Source organism: Phyllopteryx taeniolatus, chromosome 2, assembly GCF_024500385.1.
Source record: "Phyllopteryx taeniolatus isolate TA_2022b chromosome 2, UOR_Ptae_1.2, whole genome shotgun sequence".
Taxonomy (NCBI): domain Eukaryota; kingdom Metazoa; phylum Chordata; class Actinopteri; order Syngnathiformes; family Syngnathidae; genus Phyllopteryx; species Phyllopteryx taeniolatus.
In genome coordinates, this window is record NC_084503.1 from 17,418,760 (window position 1) to 17,431,232 (window position 12,473).

Here is a 12,473-nt window from a genome sequence, read left to right on the forward strand (position 1 = left end):
TTTACTCTCACTGTTCCAGGAGGTCTCTCATTTGAACATTTTGATTTGATCCTCTTGGACACAGTGGCCATGTCCTCAAACATCTCCATTAAGGAGGACAGAAGGATCCCTTTTCCAATTTGTCTTGAGTTTGACTGTTTTGACATCTTCATTCCCATTTCCTTCTGCTCAGTCATGGCGAACTTGGCTACTATATCTTTTACACTGCTGCCTCTCTTCAAGTTGTGCTCTCTTCTTTCTTTGCTACTTATGCACATTGCATGTCCACCATCTTGCTTGTTATTCTGAGCACCTGCCATTCCTCTGCTGGATGACAGAGTTCCTACCTCCCTTCTGTTTGTTAGAGGGGGTTTGGGGGTGGACCTTATGAATTTGGACTGGAGCAGCCGGAATGAGGTAAGACGCCGGGGTGTTGAGTCTTCTATTGTTTCATCTCCTCCACACATTCTTTGACAAATCCCTTTTTGTCGTCCACAAAAATTTTTTTCTGGGATCTTCGAATTGTTTTTAAAAGTCTTACTTTTGGTCATTTTAACAAGGGCCTGTACCACTGGCGTGTGGCTTGTTTTAAACTCAGTCTGTTTAACTAAAGTCTGCATTCTCTGAAAAGGACAATTCTTCTTTCTCTCAAGAGAAGTGAAAACGAGCTCATCCACATCTTGGGTTCTGGTGGTCCTGTTGGATAGGTCCTGTGTCAGGTAATGCAGGAGACTCTCCAGAATCCCTCGGAGAACTGGATGACAGTCACGATCTCTTAGCAACTTCCTCAACATACTGGCATCAGGGCTGATACAGGCTTTCTGAGAATCTGGTCTATAGAGAATAGAGGATATGCAAAACTTAATCCACATGACTACGTCCAAATTGGCAGATGGAACACAACTATGAAGTCATCTATGTTTAAAAAACAAAAAATAGGATAGCGTCCTAACTGTGCATTTTAATTTTGCATGGTAGATACAGAGATGCAGCTTCCAACAACCTGTTAACTAAGTGCAGTAATCGTGACAAGAATGAAGTTTTCTTTTCTCTGGTGTCAAACAAAATATAATTATTATTTTCCTTTGATCAAACTGAAGCTACAAAAATCACAAAATGATCTGAATATGCATTACAGTAAAAAGTATGTAAATTCATCAAACTGAAGCTATACACTTTTCAATGAAATCTATTCATTTTTTAGTATACCAGTAGTTACCTGTTCAAAAAACACGCAACCATATTTCAGATGCAAGCATAAAACATAAATCTAAAAAGTTTTAACAATTCTATATTGAAAATAATTTAAAGGGAAAAATAATACAGTACTTATAGTGCCTAGCAGCCAGCTTTTCATTAATTAGGCAGCACTGATTAGTTCATTGCACAATAGGTTAATTTGGGTAGAATAAAATTAAAATAGGAGAAAACATCAACATTATTATTCTGAATTGTCAAGGGAAAAGGAGTCAGGGGCTTTATATAGCTAAGTACAGTTTAATCATTGCTATGTTATGGTTAATTCATATGCTATAACTGATACGTTTCTCACAGTTCAAATCACAATCACAGCTTCTGGAAACATGAGTGCCATGAAATTACACATCGCTGTTGTGGACAAATTATTTCATGACAGAATTGAATGCACTGAGCAATGACAAGCTACTTTTGGATAGATTCCTCTCAAATGTATATGTCATTCAGAGCTTTTAGACATAATATTAATGATGTAATATGTACAAGGTAGTAATAAGATTATGAATGCATCACACTGTTGAACTTGATCATTGATCGAGAGAAAATGGCCGTTTCAGTGGGCTTAAATAGCGGTTAGCATATAAAGGGGAATTAACGTTGCAGTTATCCTTAGGTTGCTGTATTGTAGTTAAAGGTTACAAAAGTTTGCTTCTTCCCACAGCAATGAAACACAATCCCATCCATACATATTACAAACCATTCTATGTAATATGAGATATACTTTATAGATGCTGATTAGTTAATTGGACAAGTGTTGACAGCACAATAGTCTAACCTTTCAAGTTTTTTGTTATTTGCTGCAGATAGGTGGTTTATGGATAGCAAAATCAGGGAGAATTGAAAGAAAGGGTGAAGAGAGGATATGTTACATTAGCAAGAATCTGGTACAAGACAGTGCAGGGATGAGGGGTCTTTGGGTCGTGCAATTCCTTTGATAGGCATTCGGCTTGTGAAGTGCAGTTTTACTTGTCTATGCACTTCTCTGCTGATGCTGCTTTGTAAAGCGCCTCTCCCAGTTCCTCCAAACGTTCCCTTTTGTCTAAATCCTGGTACAGGCTTGAGGGAACTTGGCTTAGACCGTACATAAGGCCATAGAGGCAACCAGCGATTAGGCCTGTGGCTTCACTCTCCCCTAAAATAACACAGAAGTCTCAGTGAGCAGGTCTTCTTTTGAATCTACTCTTCTTAAAATGTCTTCACATCTTACCTCCATGAAACATGGCTCTTCTGCACAGTTCAGCCCAGTCATTTCCTGCAATCAGAAGGGCATCATAGGCTATCATAGGGGCATCATGTCCCCTCCGTCCCGCGCGGCCTTCTGAACTCCATCGCTTGTACATCTGTACCAACAAAAATGCAGAGTACTAAGGTAATATTCATAGCTCATAATTGTATTCTGAAGTTAAGCTCTACTGAAAAAAAGGACTTACCTTATCTGTGTCTTCAGCATCATAGCGATTATCAAACAATGGTTTATTCTGACCTTCTTTTTCTAGTTCCCTTTCTTCCAAGTAAAATTGCCACTTGGCCTCAAAGTAGAACCAGTTTTCCTGATATTCTGTAGAGACACGTAGAATAAACACCCACAAAGTATAGTCTATTAGAGTTATCCTTTTCTCCTGAACATGTGCATGCATACTGAACTTCACCAGGTTTTCAATAATGGACCCACACTGTAATAGAAAACTTTACCAGAAATAGCAAAGTAAGTTTACTATATTTTAGCCAAAATGATGAGATTACCATCAGTGGTTAAGTGTTGTGAACATAAAAGTGGCTCTAGCTCATCCATCCATCCATTTTCTGCACCGCTTCTCCTCACGAGGGGCACGGGCATGCTGGAGCCTATCCCAGCTATCATCGGGCAGGAGGCGGGGTACACCCTGAACTGGTTGCCAGCAAATCGCAGGGCACATACAAACAAACAACCATTCGCACTCACATTCACACCTATGGGCAATTTAGAGTTGTCAATTAAGGCTCTAGCTCACGGAAATGGTATTGTTCAAGTTAACTTAGGGCCTCTTCACACTGCACTTGGCAACGCACAAGCCGCCGCCGACTTTCCAATTCATCGTGTATGTGCTGAGAGGGTTGCAGCACGGAATGCCGCGTCGCGGTATGACGCGACAAGTGCAGAGGGCGGCTGATGCGACGCGGCACACCCTCAAGTAGAAAAATGTTCGATTGTGGAGCGGCAGCGCGGTGACGGCAGAAAGCCCCTCCAATAGGACAGAAGCTGGCGGGATTTCTGAGTGCTATTTTGGTGGAATTGTACTGTAAAGGGCAAGAGGGAAATGGAGGAAGTCATAATGATTGCAGTGTCCCACTATCCCGATTTTTGGAACAATAGAAAAATAATATACTGCGACGTCTGTGCAGGAGGCTTTCAAACTCCCTTTCAGAGCTCCCTGCTCAGCCTGAAATACACCTTGAAGCGCTCTTTGTAAAACTATAGCTCACAAACAAGCTTAAACTCCGAGATCTTGCCATGAGATTAGTATGGGATACACCCATTGCCTTTTTTTGCTGCTGTGTCACCTCCTCCTCCGTAAAATAAGCTAAGTTAGGGCTTTCTTTTGCAACAATGACAAATTAATACTGCTGAGTTGTGGTCCATTCAGTGGGGAAAGCCTCCCGACTTCCTTGTAGCCTGCCTCACAGCACTTCTTAATATGGGCATCGTCCGCATTGGCTTCACCGGGCTGCCGTAGTCCTTGCCCTTTGCTGCGGGGACCTTTTATACTGAGTAAGTGCAGTGTGAAAAGGCCTTTACTTTACTCAGAAATTCTGAGTTGGCAGATGGAATAATGCACAGTAGATGGGGATAATACCCCTCATGGAACTAAATTGCCGTAAATGAAGATGGCGCAGAAGAAGAAGTAATTTTTTTCTTCACGCTTGTACTGCAAGATTTTCCATTCACACAGCCCATGCTGCATTATCAAAGAGGATGCACTAAATTGGGACAATACAAAAGCCATCCAGAACATCAATTAATTTTTTTAGAGAATTTCTTTGTTTCATTTGGGTGTAGTGGTACATTCGCCTGACTTTGGTGCGGCCAGCGTGGGTTCAGTTCCCACTCAGTGACGGTGTGAATATGAGCGCGAATGGTTGTCCGTGTCCATATGTGCCCTGCGACTGACCGCCGACCAGTTCAGTAGATGATGAAGTCCCTAAATTTCTTATGTTGAGAAACATTCTTAAACTGTTGGACTATTTGCTCACGCAGTTGTTAGCAAAGTGGTCAACCTCACCCCATCCTTACTTGTGAACAATTGAGCTTTTCAAGGGATGCTAGTTTTATACCCAATCATGTTCAGCTGTGGAATGTTCCAAACAAGTGTTGTTGTTTTTTAAAGCATTTCTCAACTTTCCCTGTCTTCTGTTGCCCGTGTCCAAGCTTTTTTGGAATGTGTTGCAGGCATCAAAATGAGAGAATATTTGCAAAAAACCCAAGACAAAACAATAACGTTAATCAGTTTGAACATTAAATATCTTGTAACTGTAACAATACAGTTATGTATTGCTGTAAAACACAACATATGTACTGTATACTTGTAGACTATTTGTATGGCTCAGACTGCCGTTCAGCTGAGTTGAGTGGGTGGCTACCAACCATGAAGTGGGCAGGTATTTGAATATTATTTGCCAAAACTACTGTATGTCACACTGTCGGCGATTTAAAATACAAGCCTTATGCCGTTTGACTTTTGCATTTAATCGACAAACCGCATACTGTAAATGTCAACCTAAAACCATATCACAGACTAATTTTGATCTACTGTATGTTATACATAATATCGGAGAAAAACAAATATTCTGATGGAAGAGGACCTTTAAGTAAACTGAACTCGTTAGAATTTATGTAGGCCTACTGTAATTTCTAAAGTATAATACACTTTTTTTTTTTGCAAAAAGATTCATTACAACTGCGATTGGCTGGCAACCAGTTCAGGGTGTACCCCGCCTCCTGCCCGATAGCTGGGATAGGCTCCAGCACGCCCGCGACCCTAGTGTGGAGAAGTGGCTCAGAAAATGGATGGATGGATTCATTACAAATCGAGTGTGCGTACAATGCATAGGTACAAGGAAAATGGGGGAGGGATCACATTGTATTTACATATAATGGTACGTAGGGGTTGTGAAAAAATTTGCACTTTAATTCTAATATGGTATGTAATGTCTAATGTTACAAATTTATATTTAATTACATAATGCACACAGAGAAACACAGCGATCTCATCAGACGTAATGATATCTGTCATCATATCATATATTTTCTTATTTATCTGATATATTCTGCCTACTTTCCATCGCAACCCTGTCTCCAGTTGGCTCCCTTTAAACATGTTGCTCAAGAAAGTTACCCGTTCTTGGATAGCTACTCCGCATCGCTACAGAAGATAACTCCTGCCGCTAGCTCCTGTGGCAAGCTGTCACAGCTGTAAGCCTCTCCAGACTTGCAGCACAACACCAGCTGGTGAAATAACGCCTAGTGTAGACTATACACCAACGACTCGACTCATCTAATGCTGTGGGCTCCGAGGGGAGCCCTCGTGCGCAAGTACCCTACCCTACCCTAAGTGTTCCCCAACCTTATTTGCACCGCGGACCGCTTAGAGTCTGCATTTTTCTCACGGACCAGCTGTGGTGGCGTGCGCGTGTGTGTGTGTGCATATACACACACGCACATGCTTGCCTCACTTCTGCTTCCTCCTTCGCCGTTCGTGGTGCGCCCACTGTTGGCGCGATGCAGGAGTGGGGGTCGGAGATGTTGTAGGCAGCCAGACCAAACTGCAGTTCCGTAGCTCCTCAATGAGAGTAGACTTTTAACTCTGTAAAAGTAGTTCTACCTGTGTCGAGCAGCAACCTACGACTATCTGTATCAAAGCGGACTTAGGAGTTAACTGTTGCGACAAACGGACTCCTGATATAGTGTTGTTTTGTTCGCGAACGTTTTGTTTAAAAGAACAAATCTTTTCAGTTAACGTAATGAGGTGAATTAGTTTATGAAATAACTTCGTTCCTTGAGCTCTGCCACCATTAGCCAGCCCACTCGGACCGGAAAGAGAAGTGTTCGAGCCGGCTGGGACCGGAAACGGAAGCGTTCTGTGCAGTCTCGACGTGTCAATTGAGACACGCAGCTGTTGCGGCGGAGAAGATCTGGTAAATTTTCAATCTAAAACCCATTGACACGGTAATTGAAATACAGAAATTATATAAATTGGTCATTCTTTCTCTGCGGCCCAGTAACAAATGCCTCACGGCCCAGTACCAGTCCGCAGACCGGTGGTTGGGGACCACTGCCCGACCGGACTTTAACGGCTGCCATGACCGCAACTAGCACTGCGTGGGGTAGGAGCAGGACCAGCCCGCCGATAGGGATGAGTTAGCAAATGATAAGGGCGCCGCGGCCTCAAGTGGGTGCCAACAATTGGGTGTAAATAATAATTTAAAAACATTAAAGGGAGGGAATTATTTTTTTTTTTTAATTTGCAGGGGGAATTCCCCTTCAATACAGTTATATTGGAATGGAGTGATAATGAATTAATACAACCCCAATTCCAATGAAGTTGGGATGTTGTGTTAAACAAAAACTGAATACAATGATTTGCAAATCATGTTCAACCTATATTTAATTGAATACACCTACGAAGACAATATATGTAATGTTCAAACTGAAAAACTTTGTTTTTAGCAAATAATCATTAACTTAGAATTTTGTGGCTGCAACACGTTCCAAAAAGCTGTGACAAGGTTATGTTTACCACTGTGTTACATCACCTTTTCTTTTAACAACATTCAATAAACATTCAACATCACTCGATCTGATACTCTTTTCACCTCCAAGCTCTTTTCTTACCCAGCTCTTCTTTTAAAATAACCCCGACTCCATTTCTCTTCCCATCTACACCATGGTAAAATAATTTAAACCCTTCCCCTGAACTTCTAGCCTTACTGCCTTTCCACCTGGTCTCCTGGATACACAATATATCAACCTTTCTCCTAATCAGCATGTCAACCAACTCCCGAGATTTTCCTGTCATAGTCCCAACATTCAAAGTCCACACATTCATTTCTAGGCTCTGTGCTTTCCTCTTCTCTTTCTGCCTAATAACCTAATAACCCGCTTTCCACCGCTCCTTCATCTTCGACCCACAGTAGCTGAATTTCCACCGGCGCCCTGCAGGTTGACGGCCGCCGGTGGCGGACGTCGTTAGCCAGGGCCACGACTGATCCGGTATGGAATTCTTTAGATGAACGCTCATATTTGTTTGGCCAAGTTTTAAGCCGGATGCCCTTCCTGACGCAACACTCTGCATTTATCCGGGCTTGGGACCGGCCTACAATTTGCACTGGCTTGTGCCACCCATAGGGCTGCAATGCAACACACAACAATAAACACACATAACAGTTCATTACAATATTAAAGAGACAAATGCATATACCAATGCACTTAAAGCACCTCATTGCTAGAGACAAATGTAAGGGATGAAACTACTTGATGAACTGTCAAACTATCCATCCATCCATTTTCTGAGTCGCTTCTCCTCACTAGGGTCACGGGCGTGCTTGAGCCTGTCCCAGCAATCATCGGGCAGGAGGCGGGGTACACCCTGAACTGGTTGCCAGCCAATCCCAGGGCACAGACAAACAAACAACCATTCGCACTCACATTCACACCTACGGGCAATTTAGAGTTGTCAATAAACCTACCATGCATGTTTTTGGGATGTGGGAGGAAACCGGAGTAGCCTGAGAAAACCCATGCAGGCACGGGGAGAACATGCAAACTCCACACAGGCGGGGCCAGGGATTGAATCCCGGTCCTCAGAACTGTGAGGCAGACGCTCTAACCAGTCACACACTGTGCCGCCCTGTCAAACTACTGAATGCTAAAATAAATTGAGACAAAAGGAAAATGTTTCTTGGTCATTGAGTAAAATGCATATGAACTCTTCCATTGCTGAATTCATCTCAAGTGGGGAAGCTACACATATTTGCAATAACTGGACAACTAACTTTTAACATGGAAAACAGATTCAAATGTAAAGAGATGCCCAATTAATATTATTACATATGATAATAGCGTCACTGATGGTGTAGTGGTACACTCGCCTGACTTTGGTGCAAGCAGCATGGGTTCAGTTCCCACTCAGTGACGTTGTGAATGTGAGTGCGAATGGTTGTCCGTGTCTATATGTGCCCTGGGACTGAGCTGCCGACCAGTTCAGGGTGTAGTCCGCCTTTCGCCCGAAGTCAGCTGGGATAGGCTCCAGCGTCCCGCGACCCTAACCAGGATAAGCGGTGTTGAAAATGGATGGATATGATAATAGCAAATACTGCCTCCTCTGGCTGATTGGTATACTGCTCGCTCTCTGTTGGGGTAGGGGCAAATGTATTGACGTGACCCCACGGAACTCTGGAAACATGTCAAAACGACCAAAATTGTCCAGAACACATGGAAGAAGAAAAAAGGGGGAAAATAGGAGAAAGAGAGGTCAAGTTGTTGCTACTTTTGGTTTGTCCCATTAGATATTGCAACAAGTTGCCTACATGATTTGTTTAGCAGTGATGATCTGAAATGAAGAAAATTTACTATTTGTATTTTAAATTGTGTGGCATTTTATCTTATAAATTAAAGGGGGCCGCCATACAAAATCTTGCCGAGGCCGCCACATTGGCTAGGAACGGCCCTGGCTCTGAGGGGAACACAATAACTACACTCACCTCTTTGCTGGGTTGCACCGGTTGTGCTTTTCTCACTACCAGTTCCTTTGAAAAACCTGATAAAATACAAATTACTATGCGGATAATACTTATTTTTTGAGCATGGATACAGTACCTGCACTTTGGGGCAGGGGGGTTGGGGGTGTAGGGTACAAGGAAAATCCAGCTGCAAGACGCCGATTTTGGGGGTGCTTTTTATATTTGAGTGCATATACGAGAATTTACGGTTCATTCATTGGGTCATTATGCTATACTGTGTGTTTTGAATACTGTGTGTTTTGAAACTTAAATCTTTTGCACATGAACAGAAATCTTACCTGCCATATGCCGAATAGTCTTCCTACAGTACTCCTCAGCGCGAGGGATGACTTTCATGAGCTCACGGCCCCAAGTCCCAAGTGGTTTCCCCTGGATTGCATAGGATGCAAACAGTGCTGTTGTCAGGGAACCCAGGAAACCTAAAAGGCAGAAGATATCTTCGTAATTTTCAACTTAATAATTTGAATTGAAACAGTAACATTTTACATCGAACATAATACGAAAAATATTTTCAAGTTTATCACTACAAAAATCAGTTTTTGGCTAGATCACCTGTGGGATGATTGTGGGTCATCCTGCCCGTTTCAATGCTGACCTCTACTAGGCTGTCTAGTCTCTCAGGTTGCCAATATCTCATACCCACGCACATGGCCTTAGCAGCTGCCCCGTACCCTGACCCTGTCCAGACAAATGCATTTCAGCATTTTTCTGAATAGAAATTTTTATTTTACTGAGAGAGAGAGAGCGAGAGAGACGCATCCCCAATCACCAGACCTTTTTCATTGAAGGGCGTATGCCAAGCAAGGAGAAAATTGTGAGGTTTGAGGTGAACACAGCTTTCCACTGTAGCCGGATCAGGGTTCCTACCCTGGAGAGACACCATGGCTTCGACATAGAGACGCACCAGCTCACGGTAAAGGTCCTCCAGACACCAGTAATCTGCATGTACACAAACAGAGTTATTCTCAGTCATTCATAATTGGCACGCAAGAGGAGACGAGTGTTTCTGAGTGGGACTAAGTTTAGCCTCAGCCTACACAGCCGACAGATTAGAACAAGCATACCTCAAGCAAGTGGGGACACTAACACAGACAATCAGGTCAGATGGGATCCACAAGCAAATCTCCCATTTTCAAAAAAGGACCACCCATAATTCTGTTATTTCACCCCTTTAAATTGACTGATACAATGAGGAAAGAGATATACTTAGCATTAATGTATAAAATATAGAATTTTTACAAGATACGGTCAGTACTCCAATGAAAAAAAGAATTCTGCTCCTTTAAATTAAACACCCACCGGTCAGAAGATTAAAAGAGAAACACTGACATTAATACAGTCTAATCTTTCAGTCTGGCTGCTGTGCATGTTTACCTATGTGTGCATATGTGCATGTGCTAGCATTCCAGGATGTGTCTAAATGGGGAAACCTAATCTCAAAAGATGTCATCACCATATTACTGTAGTCTTGTTACCAGCAGAGTCTGACCAGCTATTGTTCAATGAGAGCTAAGCTTTTGTATGCTATTTTGAACTCCACTGTCCTGAAAATTTATTGTCATCCTTTCATGGGCTTAAGATGACATTCGGGTGAGGACAAAGACACTGTATTACAGTTTGTACTTATATTTTGGTTTTGGTGACAGGATGCAAGGATGGTGGGTGGTTTACAACAGTTTCCTTTCAAAAATAATAACCACTTATAACCAAACAATTGTGTTACAGTTAAAAAAGGTTGGCGCTTGAGCTATAAAATTGTACTCAAATGATAAACTGTATATCTCACTCATCCCTGTATCCCAAACGTACCTGTAATGAGTGCCTCTGCTGTGGTCATGTGCATTAATGTTGCGTCACTGAGCGGCCAGTTATCGGGGCCCAGTTTTAGTACTCTCACACCGCCCAGGGAGGCCAGTTCTTCTTGGATCTTTCTGCCTGACGTGCAACTTTCCCAGTGGCCTTTTCTGAAGCCCAATGCATCGCCGGCACCACCCAGAACCATACCTGCCTTGAATTTCTCCATGGTACTGCAATTTATCGTTCAGATTATTAGCAGTTATGGGAACACCTGACCAATCAGGGCCACAAGATCCTACCCAAAAAAAAAAAAAAAAGTCAAAGTTTTTAACTCCTTTCAGTCGTAGCTTTTTCTCCACCACCAGAGAGGACTTAGAGAAAAACTAAGCGGAATATCACTGCGAAAGTTCCAACAAAATATTCTCCAATGCCAGCAGTCTTATTGTCATTGTTTCTTTACCAGCTTCTCATTATCGCAGCTGTCCTCTAGCTTTTCACCAGTCGTCCGTAACAAGTCTATTGTGCACAGAAAATGCGCCTTCTGTTTCAAGGGTGGCCACTCGCATTAAGGTGTCATGTTATCATCCACAGCTTCTTTATGCTGGCCGTGGTATGTTCATGGGAATCGGATGTCTCCTAAAAAGGCAATCCCCTTGGCTCTATAGCTTAAAAGACTGGTGGTTCTGTTTGGGGCGGTGATGTGGCCTGGACACTGTAAGAGATGCTAATGGGATGCTCGTCAGCTGGTGCAGGACCTTGTTGATATTCCACCCCACCCCATGGGAGGAGGAGAGTAAGCATGAAACATCATCATCAGTCCAACCAATCATTCACTGAAGCCCGCTCTAATTTTTAACACACTATTTGCAACATTAAAGCACCTTATTTACACTTGTGTGCTTGGCTGCCCAGATGTCCCGCCTTTTAGTTTACCTGCTATCTTCATTTTACCAATTGAGTGAAATACTCAATTCTGTTATTTGAAACCTCCTTGATGATCTCTTTTTTTCCCCCCTTACACCCTTATGAGTTGCCATTTGATTGTAGGCCCAAACATCTATAGTAACAGGAGACAAAGCATTACCCCAAGAGCTTATGATGACTGTGATGATGATGATGACATGAAATTGGAATGCAACCTGATAAGCGACAACTGTTACCGAGCAGACATCGACTCTCACACAAATAATGTCAGGCATTGCTTCTCGCTCAGCCATATGAATTGTCTTTGTAATTTTTATGCATTTTAAATTATAAATCTGAAATAAATTACAAAACTGAAAAAAAAATTCAAATTCTAGGAAAGTCTAGGAAGAGGAAGTGATTGTTTCAATCCAATGTCTCAGTGATAGTTAATGGAAATATTAGCGTAAGATAATGTTATGCCCTTTTTGTAGAAAACAGCTTTGTTAGTCATTAGTTAGTCTTTGTCTGTACTCCGGTAAATGCTTGAGTGTATAAAGCTCACCTTATAAAGGATTTAGGTATTACGGTAAAATTCCCACCAACTTTCTCACACAAACCACACTTGATTATAAACTGCAAATACTACACATACAAATAAAAGCTATTGATTAGATTGATTCATATACTTCAAGCTAGTGTGCATTGACCCGATTGCTTACATGCTCATTTCAATCATATCAAACATAGGACTGACCACC

General features: G+C 42.2%; 1 protein-coding gene across 1 annotated transcript; it reads right to left on the reverse strand.

Annotated features, from left to right (window-relative positions):
• Positions 1–920: 920 nt before the first annotated feature.
• On the reverse strand, positions 921–12,342 carry adprhl1 (ADP-ribosylhydrolase like 1). Its single transcript, XM_061763127.1, has 7 exons — positions 10,822–12,342; positions 9,787–9,951; positions 9,565–9,690; positions 9,291–9,431; positions 2,667–2,794; positions 2,444–2,576; positions 921–2,368 (listed from the first exon to the last, which is right to left on the reverse strand). Exons 1-7 carry the CDS (start codon positions 11,033–11,035, stop codon positions 2,199–2,201), a joined length of 1,077 nt encoding a protein of 358 aa, XP_061619111.1. The 5' UTR covers positions 11,036–12,342; the 3' UTR covers positions 921–2,198.
• Between the last annotated feature and the right edge of the window lie 131 nt (positions 12,343–12,473).